The 27,838-nt window shown below is 38.0% G+C and overlaps 3 protein-coding genes across 3 annotated transcripts; 2 read left to right on the top strand and 1 right to left on the bottom strand.

Annotated features, from left to right (window-relative positions):
- Positions 1 to 503: 503 nt before the first annotated feature.
- LOC112561463 (BRCA1-associated protein-like) lies at positions 504 to 13,101 on the bottom strand. Its single transcript, XM_025233984.1, has 15 exons — positions 12,865 to 13,101; positions 11,513 to 11,695; positions 10,369 to 10,714; positions 9,255 to 9,311; positions 7,836 to 7,914; positions 7,299 to 7,412; positions 7,016 to 7,081; positions 6,715 to 6,797; positions 6,309 to 6,384; positions 5,501 to 5,568; positions 5,101 to 5,281; positions 4,372 to 4,461; positions 3,963 to 4,076; positions 3,351 to 3,497; positions 504 to 3,087 (listed from the first exon to the last, which is right to left on the bottom strand). Exons 1-15 carry the CDS (start codon positions 12,941 to 12,943, stop codon positions 2,911 to 2,913), a joined length of 1,860 nt encoding a protein of 619 aa, XP_025089769.1. The 5' UTR covers positions 12,944 to 13,101; the 3' UTR covers positions 504 to 2,910.
- Positions 13,102 to 13,303: 202 nt separating this feature from the next.
- On the top strand, positions 13,304 to 16,156 carry LOC112562874 (nicotinate-nucleotide pyrophosphorylase [carboxylating]-like). The gene is made up of 3 exons (XM_025236452.1): positions 13,304 to 13,923; positions 14,407 to 14,538; positions 15,184 to 16,156. The coding sequence occupies exons 1-3, from the start codon at positions 13,345 to 13,347 to the stop codon at positions 15,400 to 15,402; spliced, it is 930 nt and encodes a 309-aa protein (XP_025092237.1). The 5' UTR covers positions 13,304 to 13,344; the 3' UTR covers positions 15,403 to 16,156.
- Positions 16,157 to 19,404: 3,248 nt separating this feature from the next.
- Positions 19,405 to 27,734, top strand: LOC112562880 (ras-related protein Rab-8A-like). The gene is made up of 4 exons (XM_025236461.1): positions 19,405 to 19,748; positions 21,420 to 22,056; positions 22,548 to 22,656; positions 25,199 to 27,734. Exons 2-4 carry the CDS (start codon positions 22,002 to 22,004, stop codon positions 25,500 to 25,502), a joined length of 468 nt encoding a protein of 155 aa, XP_025092246.1. The 5' UTR covers positions 19,405 to 19,748; positions 21,420 to 22,001; the 3' UTR covers positions 25,503 to 27,734.
- The last annotated feature ends 104 nt before the right edge of the window (positions 27,735 to 27,838 follow it).

The following is a 27,838-nucleotide window of genomic DNA, read 5'->3' as shown; positions in this document are numbered from 1 at the left end:
TGAATGTTGGTTCGTTTGTAGTCTTTCATGTGAAGCGCATTTTAATTTTATTACTTAGACGATGTGACAAGTATATTCCATCAGACTGGGTCTACTTAGATTCTGAGCATTGTGATGCATTTCTCGAATTCCTTCTCGACTTTTTTACGGGCAGCCGGGCATGTGATTTGTGTGTACCGAGAAGACATTGCAGGTATCGCACTGAAGAGATGGTAAGAAAGAAAGAGGATAGTGGATACTGCGTACGCGCCATGATGCAAGCAGCTCCGTCAAAAACAAACACGTAAGCAATGGGAATCTTCCGTAATGCAAACACATCTAAGAAAAGAACTATTGTAATCGAGTGACAGAGATAACTTCTGTTGATAGTACAGAAACTGGCAAAGGCTCTGTTTATGGATGTCTATGGTGGGATCGCGCCTACATTGCATAATTAGGTACATTGGAGCTCCTGTATTTTAAAACCAATGCTTCAATTTTGAAAAAAAAACTCGGACTTTTACTTGTTAATAAACCATTTATGCCTTTTCCATAGTCGTTTACAATGGCTAGAATTTGTAAATAAATAACAAAACTTTAATATTCTGGTAAAGCAATCCTTTTACTGGCAGGGTTGAATCTTTCCAAAGCCAAATAAACGAAATTATACAGGTCAAGTAAAAACAACTTACAGTACATTATAAGAATAAAACCTTGCGAACTGAACATCTCTTAGCATTTATGTAATCATGTATATAATTGAGAGGGCTATTTTTTAATTCCTATTTTTCTGCTGCCACATACAGAAAAAAAAGTTTTTGCTCTGTCTTTAGCAGTCCTCAAATCTTTAAACAAATCTTTTTATGCACAAAATTTCTTGTATTTATATTTATGGTATTTATAACATTATGATCAAAATTAAGGTTTCTGACAATCATCAACATTTTTATGTTTATATACAAGAGATATTAAGATAAAACGTTGATCATCAAAAAGACCAGAGACATCAAGAATAGTATTTCCCTTACAGGCAGTAATAAACTTCAGCAAAAGTTTTAAAGAAAACCCAGATATAACAGAATATATCATTAAGCAAGTGAAGCCAGTGATTTCTGCAGTCAACATACCTCATTTATCATCACACATAAATTATATTTTAATACACAATCTTGACATAACAATTGCACACAAAACTGCAGGGCATTTTCACAGGAATGGTTTATACTTTAGAGAAACATATGCAACATAATCATAAACACAGAGGTGTTCATCAGAAATTATCTTAAAAAGTCATTCAATAAAGAAAATTTGAAACATAACAGACTTACAAAAGAGTTGAACATGTGATAGTAGCTTTTCTCCTGAGACAAAGAATGTTATAGTGTTGCTTAAAAAGATGAGATGATGACAAGAATCTGTTGAAAATGGCAAAACATGAGACCTGTCTAAGTGTAGCAAAAAGTGTTTTTCTATTGCTTGACAAAATATTACCTTTAACTTCACAATCATCAGTTCAAAATAAACAGCCATTTATGAAATGACAATCTGCATTGTTAAGACATGCACAACAGGATGACCAGTCAAAAACAAAACACTTAAGTCCATCCAAATTATTGTGGTCGTTTAACAAAATAGCTGATACATTCAAGGCATGATCCACATAGTAATAGCAAACTTGTATCAAACACTCAGTATTTCCTTATCCCTTAATATTAGAAGTGTTGAGTCAAACTGCAAAAGCTGGCTTGTCTCAAAAAACCACATAATTTTGGGTACTTTTAATAATGTAATTAAACACAGAAGTATGTGGAAATGTTTAGCTTTCTATTAAAATAACATTTCTAAACAAAACTGGCTTGTTACATATTTTGCTGGCTTACTTCTACCATCAGAAAAATATGGCTTGAAAAACAGCTGATATTTGTAATCTCAATTTTAACCTTTTGATGCACAGGACAAGGTGAGGCTGGACCAGGCTCATCATATCAACTTAATTTACCAGCGGATAATACATGAAGTAACAGACGTAAGTAAACCAACCTGGCAGTAGGTAGTGCACATGCACACATCTCACTTCAAGTCCTTTAAAAATCAAAACACTAATTAAACATAAATGCAAAATTGACGCTACATTTATCTTAAACTTTGCTGAATTCAGCTAAGTCAGACTATGCTAGAAGATACATGTGCATCAGTGTTTTAAAAAACAATGTTTGATACACAACTTTTCTTAAAGAGGTCAGAGTGTCAAGCTCAACAGGTCCTGGAGAACAACATTCATGCTTTTCCAACAAGAATATACAACATTTTTCCCAAAAGCAAAATGATCCTTTATTAGAAAATATACACTGCAATAGAGGCAGTTCAATAGACTAGCAGGATGGAGGGAAACAGGAAAATATTCAAGTGAAAGACTATGAACAAAAGATAATCTGATCACAACTTTCTTGGTAGTCAAAAACAATTACCCAGTATACAACTACTGAGCCTGTCATTTTTTCTGGACAAATAAATGAAAATAAGTACACCTACTTTCTCTTTCTCATAAGCATTGGTGCACATACATATCTGCCCAATGTGCATATACATGCTAACACAGATAACATAGAAAGAGGTCATTATTTTGTCATAGTTCTAAGACTTCAATAAGTTTACTATTAGGTCTCAAAGACTAAAAGCATTCTCAATCTTCTCCTTTTGACATGCATCAAAAGATTTTACAGGAAATTACTACATCTGACCTTTCAGATTTATCTGCCTGCCTCATGTAATGGCGAGGCAAATGAAAACCAGACATGTCTTTGCACAATGATTACCTTAGATTTTCTAAACAGTGAAAATAAAATGAGTCTCAGACATGTTAGAAACATATATATATAGGCAAGGAAAGATAACCATAGTATTCATCATGTCTAAAACCAAAAGCAAAGGCTATCTCCTTTTTTTATGGCCTTTCCTCCCAACTGCAGATGGACTGGCTGTAGCTCCAACAATCACCTGTCCTTCTTGAATCTCCTCCTGTGATACATCTGTAGTGTTAGCCAACTTTTCTTGAGCTTCTAGGAAAAACATCACATCCCTCAGCTGCTCCCTAAGATCTGCTATTTCCTGTTGACAAACACTGCGGGTAAGTTCTCTATATATGTCCCTATTAATAAAACAAACTAATCAATGAGAAATGTATACAAGCATAGAAAAGAATGCTAATCTGCTGATACACCAGGACATGTTACTAACACGTTGAACTCTTGCAATCATTAGTTATCGGTTATAAATACATTTCAAAAACAAGCAGTGCAACATTGACTTATACCACTTAATTTGAATTCAAATTATTAAACTTAGTAATTAGAAAAGCATGTTCATCTTACCTTCTCTTTAGATGCAGACAGATCTTTGACATGGCTCTCAAGGTTAGTGACACGTTTTTGCCACAGCTGCTGGTTCTCCAAAAGACATTTATTCATGTCACGTTCTTCTTGAAGTTCTGTTAGCACTTTGGTAAGTCGATTGTGAAGCTGCCAATCAAAGCAAAATTGTAGATCATAAAAATTCGTTACCTATCTACCATTTAGCAATGTAACATGTACAGCTGTGCCATTTCACTTATGTTGAAATTCTTCATTTAAGCAGAATGCACACATTCATATGTCAATCAAAACTATTCCTCTACCATCCAATATTTTAGAACACTGCTAATTTTTCTTCATAAGGCTCTTGCACATATCTGTAATCAGGAAATCTGTGGTGGCCATAAGTTCTAAGATTTTTAAAACAATATGCACATGACAAAAAATATTCAACAAGCTTTAGGCCACAATGAAGAAAATGAGAAACACATCTACAACCACATTAAAATCTTGAAAATTTAATGACACACATTTTTTTAGCTGTAAATCACTTAAGTTTCAGGAAAACAGTTGCAACACTAATTAAAACCACAAGAACATTTCATGCAGCTATTTGGAGAAAGCGAAATGTACGTTGCTGCATTTCTTGTCCAAAGACTGTTTTTCCTTCATTGCTTCTTTCAACTTTAAAGCCATTTGTTCTTTATCATCACACACTGACTCCAGCTGTGCCTGCAGTTCTGTCACCTGAAAAGAATAAAAGATAAAGACAGATGTGTGATCCACCAGCAATCACAGGTGCTCCATAAATTAGAACAAGTACACACATGCATGAACATAATATTCAAACACAGGCACATTCTCTCTCTTTCTCACACACACACACACGGAGACAAAAAACAAAAAAGAGTGCCGAAGAAACCTTTACCCTGTTCATATTTTTAAACATAAAAAAATAATTATAATCAGTTACTTTAACAGAAGAGAGGAATGGTGGAAAACACAAAACTGGGTATGCTTTTTTTCAAAATGAAATGTTTACCCTTAGATTAGCATCTTTGGTTGCCTCAAGAATTTTTTCTTCAAAATATTGTCTTTGAGACTCAAGCTGTGTTGTAAGAAGATAGGTGTACTGCAAAAATAAATTTTAAAAATTGAAAAATACAAGCATCTCAACAAATAAGTCATTTTTTAAAAACCTTAACATTATGTTCCCCTACCTCTCCCCCTCAGTAAAAATAAGCAAAAAAAAATTGGCACTAGATGGCAGAATAAACAGTGCCCTAAGTGGTATTCAGGCTAAATGCTGCATCTGCCAACAAATAAGATTATAACAAGTAACATTTAAGTTTAGCTGTTTTCACAATTAATTTCAAGCCTGAGTAAGGCACAGGTTTAATGCCAAAACGATTAATCACAAAGACTCCTTGCATGGCATAATCTCATGTTTTATACAAACACACAAAATGGTGCTTAAATTTTACTGCGTAGCTGTCTGCGTAGCTGTCTAGATAAAATGGATTCATATTTGTAATCATATTTACCATTTAAAAAACCATTTTTAATGTCTGTGTAATTCAAAACAATTTCTACAGCAACTGATCAAGGTAGCACGGAATCCCATTACCCTCTTATTTCACAAATAATTAATGGTACTTGCAAAAAATAAGTAAATATAAAATACTATTATCTTTTGCATCATGACACAAAGTTCAGGTTATTGAGTGTTTTAAACCAAACAAAACGAAGTGACAAATGGTTAAGTCTGCACCTCTAAAGTAATAGAGTTCAACTTCTCTTCATGGAACACATTTCCTCCCTCATCCACCTGAACCAATTTGCCATCTGATTTATTCTGGACCAGACGGTGCACATAATTGTCTCCAGCATAGTCCCATACTCTGTTAGACCCCAGCTGCATAGCATACGTGTGGTTGGTCTCCTGGAAATGTCTGAAGATGGGATTGAAGACGGTCACCATAAAATGGGTAAACAAACTTACTTGTCTAACATGCCATTTCAAAATAAACAAATCATTCCCAACAATGGTAGCAGGAAAAAAACTTTCTCATGTGGCAAGATATCTACTTACTTTCAGCACTCAAGTTAACTGACGCACAGAAGGAGTGCTACTCTCCAATCATAATATATAAACAGAAAGACAATCTTACTTATAAGCATGAAGTCCTACGTAGCGACCACATCCTACACTTCCACAAATTAGGCAAATCCATAGGCTCTGCAAAATATGAAAAACAAATATAATTTTCTACACAAAGAACATAAAATTCTTATTCTCTTTTAACCTATACTTATTAAACTAAAATGACCTATGAAAGCGTTTGGATTTGCAACTCATTATGGTTTTTCAAAGAGGCATTCTGCAGGCAGACTTATGAGTACCATATAAGTTCAAGACTTACCAGATGCAGATGACATGACCATGATAGATAGAAGCTTATACTAGCTCTTTACCATTGAAAAGTTGTCTCCCTGACAGGGATCTAGCACAGACCTGGGCAAAGGCTGGCCCACGGGCCAGATCCGGCCCGCCTCCTATCTCTGACCAGCCCGCCCACCCGCCCGCTAGTATATATACTATATATACAGTATTAGGTAAAACTGAGTTAACTGTATTAGTCCGGCCCTCTGAAACCATCCCAATATCTCATGCGGCCCCTTGGGAAAATTAATTGCCCACCCCTGATCTAGCATGTGCCTAGCGTGCAGCGCCATCCACTATTCAGTTGAGCAACTATCCTCTAAAAGCATAAAAGGCCAAACTCAAGGCCAACACATCGGGTTTTTTTTTTCAACCAACACTCTACCCAAACAGCGGAGAGGCCAGGAGGGCCTTGATGTCATATCATCTGGTAAGTCTCAAAGAAAGAAAATTTACTCTCAAAATGTTATTTCTTCTTTGACTGTACCAGATGACATGACCATAGAATAGACCACACACACAAAATACAGACTTACTTCTTGAGAACCACATTGCATACACCTCTGGTCTGGAACCTCTTCTGGCGTCTGACAATATCGACATACAGGACAACTGTGGCAACAAAATGATGCAGTTATATATATATCTGTAAGCTTTCAAATGTGAACAAATCAATAAGTACACTTATGCATTAAAAAACTGTATATCAAATGACTAGGCTTTAAAAATATGTTTCTTAGTCATGAAGGTCTAACGACATTGCTTGCTGAATGGTCAGAACTATCTAGTTCACCTACCATTTTGTGGGATATCAGACATTGTTAAAAAAAAAATTTACACAAAATTTAAAACAATCTTGCATGTTTTGCAAAATAAAATGGTGAAAGGCAGAAAAGTTTATAGTTCAATTTTGTAAGTACATTATGGCAACAAAGACTGTACCTTGTGTCCCCCCACTGAGCTAGACATGACATGTGGAAAGAGTGATTGCAGAGAATTGTCAAAATGCCATCAACTGACTCTTCCTGAAAGATAAAACATTTATATAAAAAAGAGCAAGACTGTTCTATTGCCATTTTTCATTCCAATCAAAAGGGTTATATATACAGTTCTGTCTCCCTCCCGCCAAAGTCTGATGACAAAAATTCATATCTTGCACCTTAAACTGTACATTTTTACAATGAAAATTTGTTAAGCAAGGATAAGCTCAAAAAGTGCAAAAGACTAGTAAAAATTTACTCACCATTCGTTCTAGGCAAACAGGGCAGTGGGGTAATTCTGTAAGGCCAGGTATTGGAAGGCTGCCACCCTGAGGACAATGAAAATAAAATACCTAATTACCTAGCTAACCAAGTAACTAGATTAAAAAGCATTTCGGCATTAAGCAAATACCGCCAAAAAAAGATATGCCAATGCAAGTACACTCCAAAAATGATTCACTTTTTAATGTTAAAAGCAAATATAAAGAATTAAATTATAAGCACAGTCTATGGTGTTTACGGTACAAGCATATTTGAAGGACTGACCTCAGATTCTTTGGTGATTTCCACTTTAGCAACATATACCAGATGACACACATCAGGCTCAATGGAGTTGAATGGGCGATTGTTAAAATAAGAGTAAAACTCGTCAGCTGATTTCTGAAAAATGTATGAAACAGCCACTGGGAATGAATGTGAGACAGTAAATGTGAACAATTCAAAACAGGAATCTAAGTATAAGAGATGTCTGAAAAACTGCATACACATATCTGAACAATTTTTTTTTTCAATTGAAAATGAATGACATTTCTTAGTCTTACCATAGGAAGAAATTCACAAGCTATGATGCTGCTAAATTTTAGACAACTTTTGAAGTAAAACAAGTTTTTCAATAAAATGCTTGACCTATTAAGAGTGTAAAAAATACTATCCATTTTATGTTTTGCTGTTGCAACCTAAATTTATCCTGTAATGGTAGGCGACGTCCATGTTGCTCATCAACATCCAAAACAGTTACAATCACTTGGAATAGAATTGCCACATCATCATGGTTTGAATTAACCAACTTGAACCTCTTCTTACCTGATCTTTAAATCTGATCAGAAGCATGTACTGATTACGCACGGCACCCCTCAACACTTGCATATGCTCCATTGAGTCACTTATAACAGCCAAAAAAGAATCATGTTCAGAAATATAAATATAACACTTAGATAATATCCTGCATTCTTTTCAGTAGCTTAGAACTTAGAAAAAGATTAGATTGCTGTAATGGATTAGTCCGCGCTGTCTGGTATAAAGGGGAAATAACTTACTGCAGCCAAAGACTTCATCTATACATGTATCATCTTTGCTGAAACTATGACTTAGTGTGTGAAAGGGAGTTAATGTACAGCGCAAGGAGTTTGTGGAACATTGTATCGTGATTGAATAGGTAGTCACTAGAAAGCAAGAAAATATTGCTGAACTATGAAGCATTCAGGGCATCAATTGTGAGTAGGATGTGCATAGCTGCAGTCCCCAAATCAGGATTGAATGTGGTTTATGTTAATATATGTATTATTTCCAAGAGAAATTGTAATGAAGGGAGAGTGTGTGTCAGGGTTTACTTTCTCGTTTACATGCTGTAAATGATTTAATGTCTTCAAGAAGAGCGTAAGAAGTCTATTTCTTGAGCTGAAATGAGTTTCTTGAATTTGATAACCATAATTCATATTTTACCAACCTGTAACATTAAGCATAACATATTAGCGACAAGACCCTCCACTGGGTAGGTTTTCAAGCACATTCATACGTGACCCCACACAGCATGTGTCTGTTCCTCATACATCAGTCAATTTACTCAGACTAGACACTGTGAGGAGATTAAACACTGTTTAATCTGCATTAATGGTCTCCCAGGTCCAACCCTGACCTTTCATCTGTTTGCTGTGTTTTTTGTATGGTTCACTGTTGGTTTATTTGTTGTCTTTCATGCACAGCACATTGAGTTTGCATTATAATAATGATAATAATAAATGCAAAATGTGTAAAGTGCATTCTCACACTCCGAAAAGGAGCATGCTCTTAGAGCATTCACATGACAAAATGTGCTGTACAAATTTTACTAAGTTTTCAGCAAGAACAATGCTGATTTCAGATTTGATACAGCTATGGCAATGTCACAACACAGTTAAACTGGGCTTTTGGTGATGTGTCACAAGGTGGGTTTGTGATAATTTTAAATGCTTTCCTACTCAAAAACAATCTATCATACATGACAAGAAACTGGTGCATTCAAAGGTCAAATCCACATTCTATAAGTCATTTCCCCTGAATTTTTAAATGCAAGAAGGAAAAATATGAGAAAAAAGAAAAAGCAACTGTTATTTCCTGTTTTCAGCTGAAACAAGATTCAAATACTGTAATTTGAGATTTAGGGTAAGAACAGCTCTGCTGTGCTTATTTTATGTTTTGCCAGGATAGTTAATTATCTATATCAACAGTTAAGGGTACACTTACTTGAGAGGAGCTGTGAACTTGATAAGATCATGGATGGTATATGCAGCAGGGATGCATCATCCATCTCATGCGGGGATCTTTTTCATGGATGGTATGGGAACATGCAGCAGAACATGCTGTACTATCAGCAAGGCACTTTTATCAGTATCAGCTCAATCTTTTACACACCATCTCACGCTTGCGGGCAGGAAATTCGAGAAAAATTTGTCTTGGAATCTTTTTCCAGCTTGCGTCATCAGTGTGAGTGCAGAGAGAGAGAGTCACTCATGAAATGTGTGCAAAATGGGCAGAATCGCAAATTTTGTTGAATAACATCACCCTGATAAAGTTACCAGTAACATTAATCAAAGTACGCAAAATTTTAACAGCAAACAATTGACAAATCTTCCGTAAAGAAATCAGACAAGCAACTGCAGAGCAAGATTCTGATTTCTCCTCGCAAAAGATACAAGAACAAAAGACTGTTTTTTATTGAAGAGGAACCACTGCCATAAAGTTTGGTGTACAGTATCAATTACTGTACAGTACGTTTTAATAAATACTTATTTCTTTTTGACTCGTGTTTTTCAGTTATCAGTTAGGCAGTCTCTAATTTCCTATGGGTTTCATTGCTTTTTTTCTAATGTTCGAGAAAACTGTATTATGTGCTTAGAGAAAAAGACAACAATTTCCCTTAAAAACACACTTTATATATGGACAAAAAAGAGGGAATGTGTATATGGAGCTGGCCATGAATTTATATGAGTGATCTTTAAAATTTTTAAATAAATCTGCTATTCAGCAAAAGATGTAGCAAATGTACACTCAAAAGTGCCATAGTGAGTCATGATTTATGGGTCTGTTTCTTATGAAAGATGCTGCTCAAAAACAGTACAACAGCTTCTTCTCACAAATTAAAGTTAATAAATTCCTCTGCATCTTTAATATTATATATATAGTGCACACACATATATATAGGAAATTATAAGAGAAATATTTTATTAAAAGAGCTATTTTTATCTGATCCATAAATGAACACACACAAAAAAAACAACTAAGACATCAAATTTCTTTACTATACCAGATCTAAAATCTCTCCTTTATGATTGATAAAATGATTAAATATCTGGCTTACCTGTCCTTGTAGATATGCAGTACTCCTTTCACTAACTCAACACATGGATTGCCACTAACAAAGTGCACCGTAGATAATGACTTTCCTGTAGGACTGTGACTCCGGGGACGAGTCCATGCATTCTCTGGTGCTGGTGCTGGCCCTGGTCCCTCAGTGTCATGTCCATCTGATTCACTTTTTCTAATTGGTCGAAATGTATGGGCATCTGAGCTAGCTGCAAGTTCTTTTGTGGATAGCTCAGATTTTGCTTTGCTTTGCTGAAAACCATCTTCAGATATTTTGCTTTCTTCTGGCACTCTTTTTAATAAGCCCTGTTCCTTTTCTTCATTTTCCATTTTTTTGATGTCTGTTGAATACAAAATTTAACATTGTATGCTTTTCCAGCAGGCATTGTCAAGAATATCATTAAGCTAAAATTTATAGCAGATAAGCTAAGTTTTCTTTAACTCAAAATTCAAGTAAAAAAAAACCCTTCATAATTCTGCAAAATATATCAACATCTAGCTACATATTTTTGGATGCCTCTCTGTAATATCCACTCATCACTAAAAATTTATGTGCATATGTAACACATTATGCTTACTTAAATCATATGCTTATGACAGAAAGGCAGAGAACGCATGCAAGAGTACAGAAAATAGGTGACAACAACAAATGTCAATAGGATCATGGAGAATTTAAAAGTATAAATATAAATCAAATATGAACATATGCACAAAAGCTGAATATCTTGAGAAACAGTTTAGAAGTAGAACAAATGGAACAGAGGGATTCTACATTAGCAGGCAGCTCGCCCACCAAATATAATGATACCTCCTCCCCCCTTCAAGAATAGTGCATCATAGGCTATGATCTCTCACCCAAACCATCATACCACCCATGTATACAAATCTTCACATTCCAATTTGGTGAAAGTACCGAAGCATTTGCTGTCTAAATGATGAGCAACATGAACTTAAAACAAAGTTTTAAAATGCACAAGAAAAAATGTCTTTTGCAGAACAGGCATTATTTTTGTTTAGGAGAGGGGTGGTCCATTCAAGTGTATCAAATGCATATTAAAATCAACAGATATTGGGTAGAAAGAAAAAGAAATGAGTAGATTTTTTTAAAAAGCATTCTTCTGTATACTTTTAAAACTTACCTTTAAAGTTAAGCACTTCAATGGAAATATCAAGAAGTTCCCTTAAGCCACGGCACTTAGAAAGATTTTCTTTTGTCAAATGAGGCTTGGGGGGTGTGCCTTCTTTGCTTGTAGATGGGTGTCTTGTTACTGATACGTAGGATGATTTTGTTTCTCTAGATGTCTCTTTCTCAAAATTTGGCGCTGCAAAAATGTTATTATCTATTAAATGCTAGTAGGAAATGAAATGAAAATAATTAGTTAAATAACTGGTTTCTACATTTTCTTATAAACTGACCTTACAAAATGAACTGAAAATGGTATGTGCTGCTAGCAACATCAGCACATAGCTTTTACACATTGTTATAAAATTAAATGTAGTACAAGTCTACAATGGTCTCACTTTGTGAAGCTGAAGATGTCAAAACAAAACTACAAATTAATCACAAATGTCAAATACAGAAGTATGACCTATGCAGGGATGCAAATTATGTACAAAATTGACAGTGAATATCATGAAAAGGAAAATGGTCAACTCAACTACTACCATGAGCTGAAAACCAGAACTGTGAGACATGTGCACTGGCTATTACAAGGGAACTAGACGACTCTCCATAACCTAGACATTAATTTGCTCTTTTGTTCAGCAAAAGGTTATTTCAGACTCTCTGTGTCCCTATGCCCACCTGGTAACTCATCTGCAGAAATGGGATTCTGATTTAATAGAGAAGATAAAGGTGGAGAAGGTTGGATTCTGCCTTTCACATCTATGACACATAATAGACATGATAAACTATTGGGTTGTGAAAGAATTTTGGTAAGTCACCTTCATTTTCCTACACACAGAGCCATTTATAATACATTGTGGCGAAAAGTTACGAGAGGTAATCAGAAGAACGTTAACTTATACATTTTTAAAAATTCTGTTTTATATTAATATGGATGTTAGCTGCCTGCTGAATATGCGAACACACGTTACTGATATTAACACAACGCAACTTTTTCGCTGGTGATCAAGACGTGTATCGTCCAGTTGTCTAGGTCAAATAGGGAAATACTTTATAAGTTCCACTTGGACAACGGTAATCAAAAATAGAAAAGAAGTTGCAGCATCGTCAAAGGAAGAAGCCATATTGTCAATATAAACATGTATACCAAAGTCAACGAACGAGGTCCTCCTGATTCTCTCAAATTAAAACACGCCATAGATAATGATACTAACAAGCAAAGTAAAATACTGACGTTTCAGCACTTTATTCAGTTTTAGTTAGCCAAGTCCGGTAGCTGTTATTTATTGTGGTGAAAAGGTGATGGCGGCCAACACAAGTAAAAGTGAAACTATGCTGTTGATGACAGTATTTTAAAGTGCTTACCACAGTACGTCTGAAAATTCGCTGGAGGAATGCAGTCATCGGCGATTTCTAGCCGAATAACCACTAAGGATATCAACATTTGTGCGGCAAAAAGAAACACAAGAATCCTGCAGCTAATTACTTCGACTGGAAGGGCACATTTTCATAATGAGTCTATTCCTCAGCCTTCTTGGGTTTAGCTTGTTGATGTTTCCATCTGCCCAGACGTACCTGCGATTTACGAAAATGCTAATCTGCGAAACACGCCAAATGAAGAAAAAAAAAAATATAGTCAACAATTTTAAAGCTTCATACAACAAAATCTTCTCACATGATATTTTAGTTACTTGACTTTTTAAATATAATATAATATTTTAAATATAATTGATGTTGAATAGTATAGTAGTTTACTGGTGGACCTTCTTTTTTAATTTTGTCAGCAACACAACTTGTGTGCGCATGCGCAGATACCGCGAAGTTTGCAGACGACACCTTGCTGCAATGGCCAAACAGAACGGTGCCTTGCACAAAATCTATAATCCAAATGTAGCGCATATATTAAATCCCTCTACTCTCAAGCACCTGGCTCGAGAATGGCTAAAAGAGGATACACCAAGTTTCGACTTCGCTGGATTTGTGGTAGGTGAGCGCGAAGAGACGGCAGTGATCTTGATCAAAAGCGCAGGTGTGCTTGCTGGTTGTCCATTTGTCGATGCCATATTTCAAGAACTTGACTGTCAGGTAACGTGGTTACAACAAGAAGGAATTTGGATTGAACCCACAAAAGTCGTCGCTAAGGTGACAGGAAAAGTTAGACATTTGCTTCTAGGAGAACGGGTTGCATTAAATTGTTTATGTAGAGCTAGTGGTATCGCAACATACGCACGAAAGCTGCTTGAGATAGCAGAGAAATGCAACTGGAAAGGAGAAATTGCCGGTACTCGGAAGACAACTCCTGGGTTTCGCATGGTGGAGAAGTATGCTCTTCTTGTTGGGGGTGTGTCTACACATCGCTATGACTTGTCTTCGATGATAATGCTGAAAGATAACCACATATGGACTGCAGGCAGCGTTGCACAAGTTGGTCTCAGTTACTCAGAATTTAATTTTTTATTTTCCTAATGAGTTTTAAATGTGATAAAGTTAGGTTATCAAAAGAAATGCTGTATCTATTTTATCAAAAGAAAAATAAAGCAGCAAGAATATGGTTTTACTGTGGACATGCATGGTTTATTGAACATAAAGGTTGCAAGTACCATGCTATATTGGTAGTTGCTGTATGTCACTCTGAAGAATATATGTTTAAGGATATACAGTTATATGGTCAAAGATATACAGATAAAAAATCGCCTTTCAGGGTACAGAGTAAAAAGATATTTAGGAAATATTGGTAAAGTAAATTTGGCACAAAGAAATTGCATTCAAAATCTGCTTAGCTATTCAGAATGTACTAAATATTGCATTGAATATAGGAGACTTTCTCTTCTGTTCTACTAAATAATTTTGATAATATTTTGATGCGTAAACACAATTTGTCTTATAATGCTGTCCTTCTGTTTTAAGGCTGTCAGAGATGTGCGTATTGTTGGAGGATTTTCTACAAAGATTGAAGTTGAATGTCGCAGTGTTAAAGAGGCAGTAGAAGCTGTTGAAGCAGGCAGTGATGTCATCATGCTGGATAACTTTTCACCTGAGGTTGGTAGGGGTGCAATATTTACAATCAGCAACAAGTTATGTTTTGCAAATTGTTTACAATGTCAGCTTTCAGAAAGGGTAGTGATCATTTGAGATGGTGCATCCCAACAACCTGAAATGGTCAACCTGCTCAGTGGCCTCACCGTTGATAGTGAGAAGCTCCACAGCAGAAGTCACCTTATCATCTCCTTGGTCTTAGAAACATTGAGTTTTAGTGCCCCACATTACCAGGTTATCCACCTCATCATTCACGATGACACCTTCCATCGTGAGGTCATCAGCAAACTTCACCATCTGAATGGATCCGTGAGATGAGACAGTCATTGATGAAAAGACAGTACAGGAAGGGAGAGAGGACAAAAATTTGGTGTTGCACCTATGCTGAGCACCTGGATGTTCGACAGGAAACACACATGCGCATGCACACACACAGATGAAAGTCCATTCATGTGCAGAACTTAGTGGTACACTTTCAATAAATTGTAAATATCAGTACTCACACCCTTTTTGAAAAATACAACACATCACATTCAGACATATACAGATACACAAATAATATGAAAAATAAATTGATTTTAAGAATGCCCAGAAGATATTTGTGGATTTCTTTTTGATTTTCTTTTTATTGCTGTTTTATCCTGGCAGGCTTTAAGCAAGGGAGCATCAGAGTTGAAAAAACAGTTTCCCCATGTGATCATTGAGGCCAGTGGTGGGATTACAGAAGACAACCTTGTGCAATACTGCATCTTGGATGTGGATGTTATTTCAATTAGCCGGCTTGTCCAGGGCTACTCTATTGTGGATCTTTCCATGAAAATACAGAAGCCTGGCAAAGATCCCGAAAATCCTACTGTTGTGTTATAACCACATCTACATGCAATCTTTTATCATAAATTGTGTGTTTTTATTCATAGTTTTTATCAAATACTCGCCAGTTCTAGTGGCTGGGTAAATGGAATTTTAAAACAATATTATGGTCCTTTCTGTTACAGCAGAAAAGACCTTATAATGGGTTAGAAAAACTATTAATTTTGGCCAGTTTGTTCCTCCAAAAGCATGTTGTCATAAACAGAATGCCTTTACACATTTTGCTTTAGCCAGATTTGAGAAAATATATATTCAGTTTGTTTTCTTCTAAACTTTTATTTCACATTGGACACTTCCTTTCAAAACTAATTTAACTGTTTAGCGATTATATTATTAGGAAAAACCATTATTTCACAAAATAAAAAATATATATATTTAGTGTAGTTCTTTTCTTGGTAATAGCTAGGTTTTATATGCCTTTTTTACAAGTAACGTTTGAACCACATCTGTGATTGTCAAATCATTTGTCAAACATTCGATAAGTCAGGGTTTTCATCTGTTATTTTATGGCTTTTAAAAATCATGTATGAAGGGCCACCTTTATGGATGCTTCAAGTGGTTCATTTTCCATACAAATAATGCAAGTAGCTCCCCTCCACCTCCACCATACACAGACACACGCTCTCTCTCCTTGCTGAAGTAAGATAACATAAGTATATATTTTGGATGAACCATGTGACATACTTTTCAGTAGACATTTTTTCAGTATTTTAATATAAAATAATATAATAAATATCTATTCAGGTGACAATTCATTCATTCCTTCTTGTGTGTGTGTAAGCAGAATGGGGAGGATATACGAATAAATAAAGATGCTTTGGAACAAAATGTACAAACCAGAGTATACCGCCTTTCCTTGGATGCTCCTTGATTATTATTTTTCTTTAGTCTTCCTTTACACCAGTATCATAGTTAGTACCTTTTGTATATTTTCTTCTTATTTTTTTAGGCAGATTTTTCATGTTTACAATAGAACAAGAACTAAATTTAAAATAATTGTACTATTTATCTACTCGTCTGTGAAGACTGATATACTGAGCTATCTCTCTCTGTATCACACGCCCACCTTGCCCACACGCGTGCGCCAAAGCCTAGCCGCTGAGATCGAAGGTAGAAGAAGTTTTGACTGCGGTATTCGCTTTCAACGGCATCCTAACTCCGAGTTGTCTGACACTGAACATTTAAAGAAAGGGAACCATCGATGCGTATTCAGAAAAAGTCGATAACAAATTACTAAAGCCTTCGTTTGTCAGGAGATGTCTGCTTTTCCACATAAAGAGCCCTCTTCTGTTTACACTATGTTCACACTTTTTGTTGTAAGGCCTGACCATGTAAATACACAGATTTCCATTTCTTTGATCGACGATTTTCAGAAAGAATGTAAAATGACGAGAATTTGAGTGGAGTACGGGATATAAACATGTCTCGAGTAAACACACAGCTGCGTAGACCCACAAGTAATCTGTACTATACGTGATTCTGAAATACTTATGTCAGTAGATCGAACAACTGAACACCAATGCACGAGTTTCACTTGCCAACTCGAGGAAAGAAATAACAGAACTGTATGTGCTGATTCAGCTGATCATGTTAACGAACATCGTCAGCAAAGTGCAATTTTCTCGTCCTCTCTGTCCGTCAATCCATTGTCTTCAAAAACCATAGAAGTACAGAACCTCGACTATCTAGGTCATTGCTTGACCTATATCTTTTGTCAAATCGTCTGATAAACGGTACTTCTTGAGAAGGGGTAACCTAATTATTCTTACAATCAGCTCTGTCTTTCTGTCTTTTCGGCCTCGAACAGTAAGTTCATCATCGATAACCCAGAATCGGCAATGAGGATAACAGATACTCTCAGAGAGTCCTAGAATCGACGATCTATCAATACACAGATATTAAGCCTAGCACTTGCTTACAGGCAGCATTCGATAATGAGAAAAAAAATGAGTAAAATACTTATAGATATCGATTATCGATCAATCAGAAACCTGATATATGTAGTCGATCTTCATTCTCGCGAAAAATGTCCCTGTTTAACGGTCTAAAGTAGTGCAACCAGGAGAAAAAAACCTTGTGACAGTAACAATGTGACCCTCTTCCACAAGTAATGTAGATCATTGTCTTGATTGATGGCAACAGGTAGTGAGCATGAGATTAGTACAAGCCTGCTGACTAAATGTAAGTCAATATGTTTGACAAGATGAGGCTGGCACCCTCACCAACCTGTGTCTGCCACCTAAAAGACCAAATGTCTGAGTTCAAGTCTAACGATGTCCCCGACTAGAGGCAGAGAGAGAAAAATGTGACATGGCCAACATGCACCCCACTCCACGGACAGCTCTATGGGAACAAAAGATCCTCGGAGGGCATGGTGCCATTCGTCCTGAAGGTTGGCATGAGAATATAACCTAGTAAACAACAACAAGAAGAGTATAATGTTTTTTCTAATTGTGGCCATTGCGAGGGATCGATTTACAGTGAGGTGAAAATCTTGTGGGTGCAGTTTGTTTGACGGCTGGTCAAAGCTATAAATGCAAAATACTGTACCCCAAATGTGGTGGTTGAATGTCTTCTGCTTTCGAAATACATGTTTATAAACATCATCATGTACAAAAAAGGTTTCTTCGTTAACATGTTTTTGCTGTCAACGCTTCAGCCAATGGAGACCAGGGACTGTGGACAAACGGGACGTCATGTTTGTAGGCGTGTCATTCCCAAGACGAAAGGAGCTTATTTAACCAGATTGTGGGATATACGGTAGTATCCTACATTGGGCTTTATCCAGTCATAAGAAAAAAAATGTACCCACTAGATCTTTCACGCAATGTCAATGACCAAGGTGTTCAAAACTATGTCCTCCAACATTCAGTTCTAAATTTAGTTTTCTATTAATGTGCCGTGTCCTTTTGCGCCAACGAATTCCAAAGGTTAAACAGTATTGTGACATTCACACGTGGGAAAGTGACCTATTAATTATTCGATCTTTGCTGCCAGTGATAAGTTAACAGTGCATTATAGGGCTTACAAAGATTATCATCCTTTCGCCGAGTCCTGAAATGGAACACAGCATTTGCTTACTAAATAAAATCCAATGTTTCAGTATCGATGTCAGACAGCTAATAAATAAATATTTCGAAACATGCGGCTTCAGAAGGCAGTGTTTGTAATTGTTATTCTTATCAAACTTTTGTTGTCAAATCATGATAAGAAACAAATAATTAAAGACAAAAACTGGCTTAAGAGTAATCTAGATTTCTAGACTGTGGCAATATTGTCACAAAATGAATTTCTTTCTGCAAAGAATGCAAACTGCTTTCAACAATACTGCTGGACAGGTGTCAGTAGCTCCAAATCCGAGCAGGAATGACTTATGATCTTAGAATACAAGCCTACAGCATGACTGTGCACAGAAGTGACGTCAGAAAAGTATACAAATACACCTACTTATCACGTGGTTACAGCTCTCCTATTGGCTCTAGACGTGACATAGAACATTACTGTACACTCATGGTGTGTCAGTTTGACCACTCTCTGTGCATACTGATGGTTTAAGGTTTATTTGTGACCAATGGAAGGGATTATTCAACTCTCCGCCCCTACACGAGGGATGGAGTCTAGAACTGAACTCAACCCCGCCATTTGAAATAACAATTCTGCAGGCAAACTCTACTATAAACAAAATAAAACTTTTACTAAGCTATTTAAAATACATAGCGTATTCATGCATTTAGAATGCAAAACTTCAACAAGTCTTGGGGAAAAACACTTTTTAGTTAGTAAGAGCCCCTCCCTCTCATGATTTTTCGCCAAGTATTGTGCAGTTTTTTAGTATGCACTTAATGATAGAAAAAAAATCAAGAAAGAAGAATCTAGGTCGTGCATGACAAAAAGGAATACATTCATACAGATGACCGATAGGATGAGCCATCCTGATTCGCGAGTTTCAGTGTCGTAAGAGAGACAAACGCGTGTGAGGAGGGTGGAGTTTATGCATGCTGTTCGTCGCGCTATGCTACTTAAAATCTGCATAAACTTGAGTTTAGCTGCGAGGCAGCCTGTGTCCCAGCCTCGAGTCTCTGTGCATGCTAATTGTCCAGGGCAGCTCACATTTTGCCCTCGTCCCTCCCGTCACCTCATGCGGGGATGACTCGTCACACACCAAACCTTCGAGCTGAGGAAACGGCCCCAGGACTGGAGACAAGCGGCCGGTCGTTGGTGAACGTCGTGTCGATGTCTTTGAAAAAAACATTAAGACTGAAATTTTGACGAAACTATAGCATTCCCCCATCATTAATCATTCAACCATTCTACTCCTGCAGTGTTTTAAACTTCAAAGGGCGGTAAGTAACTACATTTGTTCTGTCCCCTCTCAGAGAGGTTTTACTAATTTTTTTTCTTCTTCTTCTTCTTCTTCGCGAACAAGATGAATAAAGTGAAATATAGTGCGATGAGTAAGTGATTATCTTCGTGAATATAACGAACTGAAAATTTTCGTCTTTAATGTCTTGTCCGAACGAATAAACCTTCCACTGTGCACCTCTCTTCATATTTGCAACTGTATGCTACATAAATAAATGACAATTACAAGAAAATGAAGATTTTCTGTTGAGTTTACTAAGTTACATTTTTCAGTTAAAATTTACTGAGTTCACTTTCTCCTTCTATTTTTTCCCCCTGGTTCTTGCGTTTGCATTCTCACGCAAACGTTTAAAATAAACATTTCCAACAAATATAATGAGGTCGTTAGTAATATGTATTATAAAACTATTTTTGAAATCACCGTTTTTGGCTCTCTCCACCCGTCAGACAACCTAAATGAAAGTTTCGTAAATAAGTTCTAAACTCCAGTACTACAAAAGCTACCTGTCCTCTCTATTTATTACCTGTCGCACCTCTGTATCTGTGTCACCTATATAGGTGTACCTGTATTCATCCGCATACAACGAGACTATACTTTGAATTCACTGAGTACTAAAGATAAATCAGGGAACAGGTGAAAGTGCGACGAGTCGGGACCAGTCCTTTTATCTGAAGACAAGAACAGCAACACTTTTTCAGAAAAGTGCAGAAACCTCAGCCATAAACAAACAATATTTCCTAACATGGGTGTAAAGGACAATGCATTTATTAAAGGGATAATGCAATATATTAATGTATAAAAAATTGTGGAAATATTTTGTATAAACAAGCTCAAAGCGATGTCTGTCGACAATTGACTTGTACTTCGTTTTAATAATTGATGTTGGCCACCGCTCATTGCTAATTAAGTTTGTAAGTTGCTATTCGTCTAACTGAGCCGTGCTCCCTCAGCAACCCCGACCCACCTCTGGGCCTAGTTAGGAATTTCAGATTAGAACTTTATTGCACAAGCTAGTTTTAAAGGCAAATATTTTGTTTCTTCTGTTCGTGCTTCAACATACGAACAACGCAAATAATATCGACAAGAGAAGAAGGAAATGTCAGTGGAACAACCAACGATTTCGATAACCTGTCAGTTTGATATCTCAGCTTTGGACAGGTTTGCGAGTTTGCTGAAGACTCGAATAACAGGATGTTGTGGTGATTAGCTTCTCTTGTCCTATTAAGCCCTCTCCCAGGGGGGAGCCCTCCATGGCGCCCTAGTGTTGATTGGACATCACCGTTTGATAAATGACACTTCAGAGAAAATTATTTTCCGATTTCGGAATCTGTGGTTGGTCGGATTTTAGTGGATGGGTCTGTGACTAAAGCTTCCAAGACTTGCTTTGTTTTGATTCGTCTAATCTCCAATGCTCTTTCATTCATAAAACACTGCAAGATTCGTTTAACGGCATGTGATTGTCTTTCGCTTCACTTTTTAGTTCGTTAGTGTACCACGTTAGGTAACACTACATCCATACTTCCCACTCAGTACCTAAAATAAAGTGCATTTTTGTCTAACATCATTTCCAGCTGTCACATTATGTGTTGGGCGTTCCGATTCATGTGAAGGTCGTTAAAGTCGTGACGTCATCAAAGTACATTTGTTTCAGGAAATAAGCAAGAGTAACTGTGCCGAAGAAAATGTTTTTCTGCGGACTGACTAGAAATAGTCATGGGGAGGGACGCTGACGAACATGAGCGCCTAGAGACCATGAGGTGGGTGAGAGGAGAAGAATGCCAAAAGTTCGCCGCAGCAGCGCATCTGCAGCCTGAGGTGAGCGAGTCACAAACAAGACAAGCTGTCGGTGGTTTTCAATGCCCGCCATCCGACAGACTGGCCGACAACGTAGCAAGACGACAACCGTTGTGCGAGAAACGGACTCCAGCCAGTCCCCGCCGCAAACCGAGAAAGCAGCCATGACAACGACGGCAATGACACTTAAGGTGCCAGACATCAACGACCTCTCGATGCACTCGCAGTCTGACCTCAGCAGCAGCGTGACGTCATTCGGGAAGGATCGGGTCAAAGGGCGCTATGACTTCGCGGCAAAGGTCATCATGCTGGGCGACTACGGTGTGGGCAAACCTCGCTGCTGAAGACGCTGGGCACGCTGGAAGCCCAGGAGCAAGTCCAGGATGGTGTCAGGACCGCCACGCGCTGTCTGACCTATCGGCCCAACGAGTACGTCGAGATGGAGTGCGCACGCAGCGACAAGCGCGTGCTCATCCGAATCATGGACACCGGAGGTAAGTGTGGTCACGAAAGTACAATGGAGACGGCAAGAAGACTTGATGACATGTGGACAAAAGCTAATTAACTTGTTAACTTACTAGCTAGGTAACTAAACAAATAAAATAAAAACTGACTACAAAACTCAACGTGAAATAATTTCTTTATTTGTTTTGTACAAGTTTAAGTTTTTTAATAACTTTTTTCTCTTGAGACATCATATGGGTATAACTGAAACTGTTCACACTGAACTAAATGAATCATCCTGACGATGACAGCAATATCTACTACAGTCCAAACGCATGTCCAGTCATTCGAATTTTCTTCTATAAAGTCGTCGATGTTCTCTTCAGACGGAAGCGATCAAGAAAAAAAAAAAGATGGGCTTGTAAACCTTTCAGCTTCGACCCCTAGGTTCAGTTCCTCTGCATGTGTATGAGCGCGAGCGTCTGTGACCATTATTATACATTATTATTTTGTGCGACTGACCCATTGAACTTCTTCCTAGGTCAGGAGCGGTTTCGAAGTATGACATCCTCATACTTCCGGGGCGCACACGGTTGTCTGCTGATGTTTGATGTCGCCAAGGAGACTTCGTTTGACAACATTATAAACTGGTGAGTATTGACCCTTGCCACCAGATTCCAGTCTAGAATTTTTCTGTAGAGATTTGGGAGACATCTGTTACCTCAAACATGGAACTACAAGGTAGTAAGTAGTAACCGGTCTAGTATCTTTAGGTCTATAGCCATCACCTTGCATTGAAAATATCAAACCTGCCATCCAACTATACACTAATACCCTTACGTCGTCAGGGTGGAGCCAATAGCAGAGTCGGGACCATGCTTATTGTGTTTAACTGAAAGATGTTATTCACCCAGAATTAAGCTAGGCCTTTAAGGCTAGGTTTGCAACAACTGTGCAACTAAACTGTTTAAAAGTGACTCAAGAGGAAAACATTCTATTTTTATTTCCTTTGCAGCAACAGCTATGACAATGTAACTGCGAGTTCGCCCATGCAGAGAAAAGTCAAAGTCCAAAGAGTTAAAAAAAAAAGTTTCACCTCGAGCAGTTTAAATAATGAAAACGCTTCACCCTGGGGCAGTTTAAAAGCTTATCAGCATTACGGCACTAAACAGGGAGCAGGTTAATTATTAAGCATGAAGGTCGACACACACAAAAACACACTTGCACAGTCATCTGCCACTGAAGCCGCGATATGATTTCGAGTAGTTTATTTTAAACTGCCTAGAGATGGCTATAACTGTACGGTGCCAGCTTTGTCTGAAGGGCATGTTGGTAATGGGTAATGTATGGTAACAAAGCAGTAGCGTGACGTGGTCACATGACCGCCTACATTACCGTTGCCGCAGCATCATTGCAGTGTGATCGCTTCTGTGTCCGTGGCCGTGAGAACACAATCATAAGAACAGTTGTTACACGAACACACCCACGAGCACACCCACAACCGTAGGAACATTCCCACTGGGGCACTGACAGTCAAAAGTCATTGTCTACACATTGTATGTGGAGTATCTGCTTGTTTGTATTTCTTATTTGTAAAAAGGTATTTCTTTTAATTAAAAAAAAACTCAACATTTTAATCGCACCAAAGTAATGCTCCATTTATTTGACGGGTGATGTCAGAGATGGTCATCCTACATGCCACCTGAAGCCATAAACATATATTCACGGAGCGCCTTTCGTGAGAACTCTGATGTTTGTTTGTTTTTAACGCCGTGTCAGCAACTGAGACTATACCACGGCAATCGTGAGAGCTCTGAACCATGTCTCGCCCTTTGACATCTTGAACTAAGGATGGAGGTAGAGGGTGGCGTCTTTCTAGAGCGCAAAGTGGTCTTGCAAATGGCGAAAGCATATGCAGGCTCAGGACATGAGAGAAGGACTGGCCTCAAAACAAAGAGGACGGCCAAGGCCTCAGTGGAAAAGCTGGTTGCAGCGTAGTACACAGACAAGGCTCTCGATCACGAGTCAGCTGACAAAGGGAAAAAAACACAAAAAGGTGAGGGTCGACCTTTCAGTGGCGGTACGAAGAGGTCAGGGTAGATAGCATGTCGGTGGTGAGTTGGATGGATGTCGCAGGAGGGACCTAACATAGTTCTGCAAGCGCCCAGAATCTTGCGTCTTTTATCTTCCTAATTTTCTGCAAATAAATGTTCTAATAAGCATCAAGATATTAATTTGACTCTTTAATACATTTGACTGTTCTTAGTTCTCATGTTTCCCAATGACCTGAGAGTTTTTTGCAAATGAACAACAGCTACCTGCTGAGTCCTTGCCTACAAAATAATATTTTTAAAAAGCTGATGGTTGTCGGGGTCACGTTTTGCTTCGCTTGCCCAAGGCGCTAAAAATCACTGTGACCTCTGTATAGCTTCTTGAAAGACAGAACTTCAAAACAAAAGTTAAATTGCTTGAACTACATAGTCACAGGTGAAAACAGACCTACGGAAGAGGTGTGCAGCAAACAATTAGAAACGGTTTTAAGAATTTATTTATTTTTTCTCACTTGTCCGTGCATGCACAGATGATGCAACTACTCAATTTGAATTTTGTCTTGTCGCTCACCACACTACATAAAAGTATGTTGTGATTGTTTTCATTTTCCGAGAAGGCAATTCCTTCCCCTAAACTCTATGGAATTAACCTTTACACATGACCACCCTTATCCTCGTTGTCTTCTTCATCATCCTCACTCACTGTAGGTGCATTTGACGATGTCATTCCATGTTCTCGGGTCTCTCCCATTCTCTAATATGCGATTAATGCATTAATGAATTGTCTCACATTTCTTCTCTCTTGAAACACCTCTTCTTCTACATCCCTACCTGTTCTGCTCCCTTAAAAATCGTTTTTGCATCTTCCCAACAACCGAAAGCTTACATGACTTTCTTTACCTTTTGTGAATTTCTCTGCATTTCTGTATCCGTTACGGGATGGTCTGTTCAAGTCTTGTTGACCATGAGATGTTCCCACACAACTTCCGCTTGCGACTTTTCACTGAGGACAGGAGGTCTTTCGAATGGCCTAATTATTTGCAAACAGATTGGTTATTGAATATTGAAAGTAAAACCAGAGAGCCTAGCCGCTAAATGCAATGTTTTTAAATGTGTGCGGATTACGCTTTTTTTTTTGCAGGTTCAACAACCTGGACATGTACGCCGCTCCGGACCACATCAGCGCCGTGCTGGTCGGCACCGTGTGTCAAGGTAATGAACGTCACGTGACCGCCGAGCGGGCCTTCAAGCTGGCCGAGGGCCTGCAGCTGACGTACATGGAGACGGACGTTCACGACGTGCAGATGGTGCTGTGGATCCTCCAGAAGCTCGTCAACAACGTCATCATCAGCCGGGCGCGGCGCCAGAGTCTGGCCATTTCCATCATGCCGCCGCTGAAGATGCCTGCGAAGAAGAAGCGGTTTAAATGCTGCGGTGCGTCCTGACAATACCCAGTCCCTCCCGTGCATTCCCAAACCGCGGAAGTGACGTCATGTGCACAACGGACATCAGCTTGCAGACTTCCAAAACGAGGAAAAAAAGGTGTAGAGTTCTTTGAAGTACGACGAGAAAGAAGGGAAAATGTATGTTACTTGATTCTTGCCTAAAAAAGTGAAGGTTCGTGTCTTTTCTGAACATAAAAGTTTGACTAATCACAGTTGTGGGAAGTTTTTTCCGACAAAAAGAGTCTATGCAGGTAATCCGAAAGTAACCGGAGAGAAAATTATGTAACAAACAAGACGTCTGTGTATTCCAACAAGATTGGACAGATGGAGACAGACTGACCACAGGTCAACGGATCAGTCGGTCATCACTGATCCCAAACATCGACTGACTGGCGGTTACCGCATCCTGCAACATTTCAGAGGAGGTATATGCCTGTTTATGAGTGGATGTAGATTGTTTAGTCCATCCACTTTTTTTTCAAACAGTCAGTAGTCATTGCACTTGTCGCGACTAAATTATTATATTTTACAGGTGTTTTCACACCTGAGTCTGTTTCCGCTTTCCAGCCACCGAACAGCTCAGAAAGAAATCAATCACTTTAATTTTATTTCAGAAGTCGCAGTTAATCAAGCCAGTAATTGAACGTGTCCGAGAGCTCCAAACTGTTATTTCTTAATTCAAATTATCATAATTAATGAAACGATCTTATTTATATTTAATGTTTGTCTTATTTTATTTAATCTTGATCGGATAAAAAAAAAAACCCCAGCAGATCTGAGTCGAAGTATTTTTGGTGTAGACATTTTCTTTTGTCTGTCTACAAGTTGTAAGCATGAGGCAATTTTGTGTTTTATTCAGTTTATATGTATATATATTCGTTCACTTCAACAGTTCTGAGGTCTATGTTTGAGGGGACTATAAAGTTTAAGAAATAAAAGTGCTCAAGAGTAACAACTCTCTACCCACCCTGCAGTCGGGTACCTCATTAATCAGGAAATGTGAAAATTGAGGATCCGCACTCTTCAGTTAACCACTTTACAATTCACTGCCCATACAGCTATAAGACTGTCAGATGTTTTACTTTTTTGGGGGGTGGGGAGAGACCAGTGGCTTTTTCTGTGTGTCCTCCGGTAATACTTCAACGACTTATAGATGAAAGTGTAATGAGATATCTATATATAACATTAGCCATGCTCCTTTGGAAAGAAAATATGCCTGATGACCATCTACTAAAGTTCAAATTAAATGAAAATGTACATCTGATTATTGCTGAACATGCTGCTTTTAAGACTTTATTGTTTCAGTATAGCATTCTGTACAAAGCACGGTAGGTCTCTACTAACTTGACTACAGTCATTTATCCGAAAAGCGGGAAGGACATCCAATAGTCAAATCGTGTGTGTGTGTGTGAAATAGGTACATGGTAATTGGTTGCTAATATTCATGTAAACACGCATGTATGCTATATTCATTAGTCCACTTCCGGCACATTTGTTTACCCGGCGTTGAAAAACACAAAGACCTCGACATACGACCTCTCACCCTTCATCCACCACGTGCGGCTCATCATGGGGGCCATAGCTGCCCTTTCATCCCCGGTGCCAGCGTTTATTAGAAGTTAATTCCAGAATGTATGCATGTAACCAGTTGTACATTATTTTACGCTTATTTTTATTGTTTTGTCTTCCTTAGCTTGCTTCATATTTAGTGCCGAATTTCTTCCCTCGATGTAGGTCAACGATATAAACTTTAAGTTCAGGTAAAAAGATAAGGTAAAGATCATTTCCTGACCTTTTCAAGTAGTTGGGAGATGAGGTTTTAGAGACCTAACTTTTCAGGTGTCTCTCCCTCCCCAACACTCTATAGATTCGGTACCCATTCCCGCCAGCTGGGTCGAGTAGGGGAAATGTGCTGCGCTACACGGGTATCGAACCGGCACGGCTCTTAGTTTGTATGCCAGCGCTGTCCGCTATCCGCAAGCCCAAGATGACCTAAGCTCAAGTTATAACACTGTTAATCTTTGTAAGCCAACTCTGTAAATAATAGATGTGTGTTTTTCCTAAAGCGTTTTTTTATTTCCTGAAGATGAGATCCAATTCGATTTATATCAGATTAAATACCAGTGGCCATCAACGTTGTATATGTGGGCTGACTGTATGTAATGTATGCATGTAATGAACTGTGATTGTATCTGCAGCTATGATTTTTATTAAATGTACACTATGTGCTTTTGAGCGTGTCATGTAGAAAGAGAGAACGCACGAACGAACCGCAAAGAGACAGTAAGGAAGAAAGATGGATTTCAGTGATTCACACCCTGTATTCTCACAGCAAA

This window comes from Pomacea canaliculata, linkage group LG4 (genome assembly GCF_003073045.1).
Source record: "Pomacea canaliculata isolate SZHN2017 linkage group LG4, ASM307304v1, whole genome shotgun sequence".
Taxonomy (NCBI): Eukaryota; Metazoa; Mollusca; class Gastropoda; order Architaenioglossa; family Ampullariidae; genus Pomacea; species Pomacea canaliculata.
The sequence above is the reverse complement of the archived record's forward strand: the minus strand, read 5'-3'. Positions and strand labels throughout refer to the sequence as shown.

Coding starts and splice junctions, on each gene's coding strand:
- LOC112562880 (XM_025236461.1), top strand. CDS start 22,002: ATGGAGTGCGCACGCAGCGACAAGCGCGTGCTCATCCGAATCATGGAC. Junction 22,057..22,547: donor CCGAATCATGGACACCGGAG/GTAAGTGTGGTC, acceptor ACTTCTTCCTAG/GTCAGGAGCGGTTTCGAAGT. Junction 22,657..25,198: donor TTTGACAACATTATAAACTG/GTGAGTATTGAC, acceptor TTTTTTTTGCAG/GTTCAACAACCTGGACATGT.
- LOC112562874 (XM_025236452.1), top strand. CDS start 13,345: ATGGCCAAACAGAACGGTGCCTTGCACAAAATCTATAATCCAAATGTA. Junction 13,924..14,406: donor CTGCAGGCAGCGTTGCACAA/GTTGGTCTCAGT, acceptor TTCTGTTTTAAG/GCTGTCAGAGATGTGCGTAT. Junction 14,539..15,183: donor TGGATAACTTTTCACCTGAG/GTTGGTAGGGGT, acceptor TTATCCTGGCAG/GCTTTAAGCAAGGGAGCATC.
- LOC112561463 (XM_025233984.1), bottom strand. CDS start 12,943: ATGTTGATATCCTTAGTGGTTATTCGGCTAGAAATCGCCGATGACTGC. Junction 5,282..5,500: donor GTAGGACTTCATGCTTATAA/GTAAGATTGTCT, acceptor TCCCATCTTCAG/ACATTTCCAGGAGACCAACC. Junction 3,088..3,350: donor TGTCTGCATCTAAAGAGAAG/GTAAGATGAACA, acceptor GTTTGTCAACAG/GAAATAGCAGATCTTAGGGA.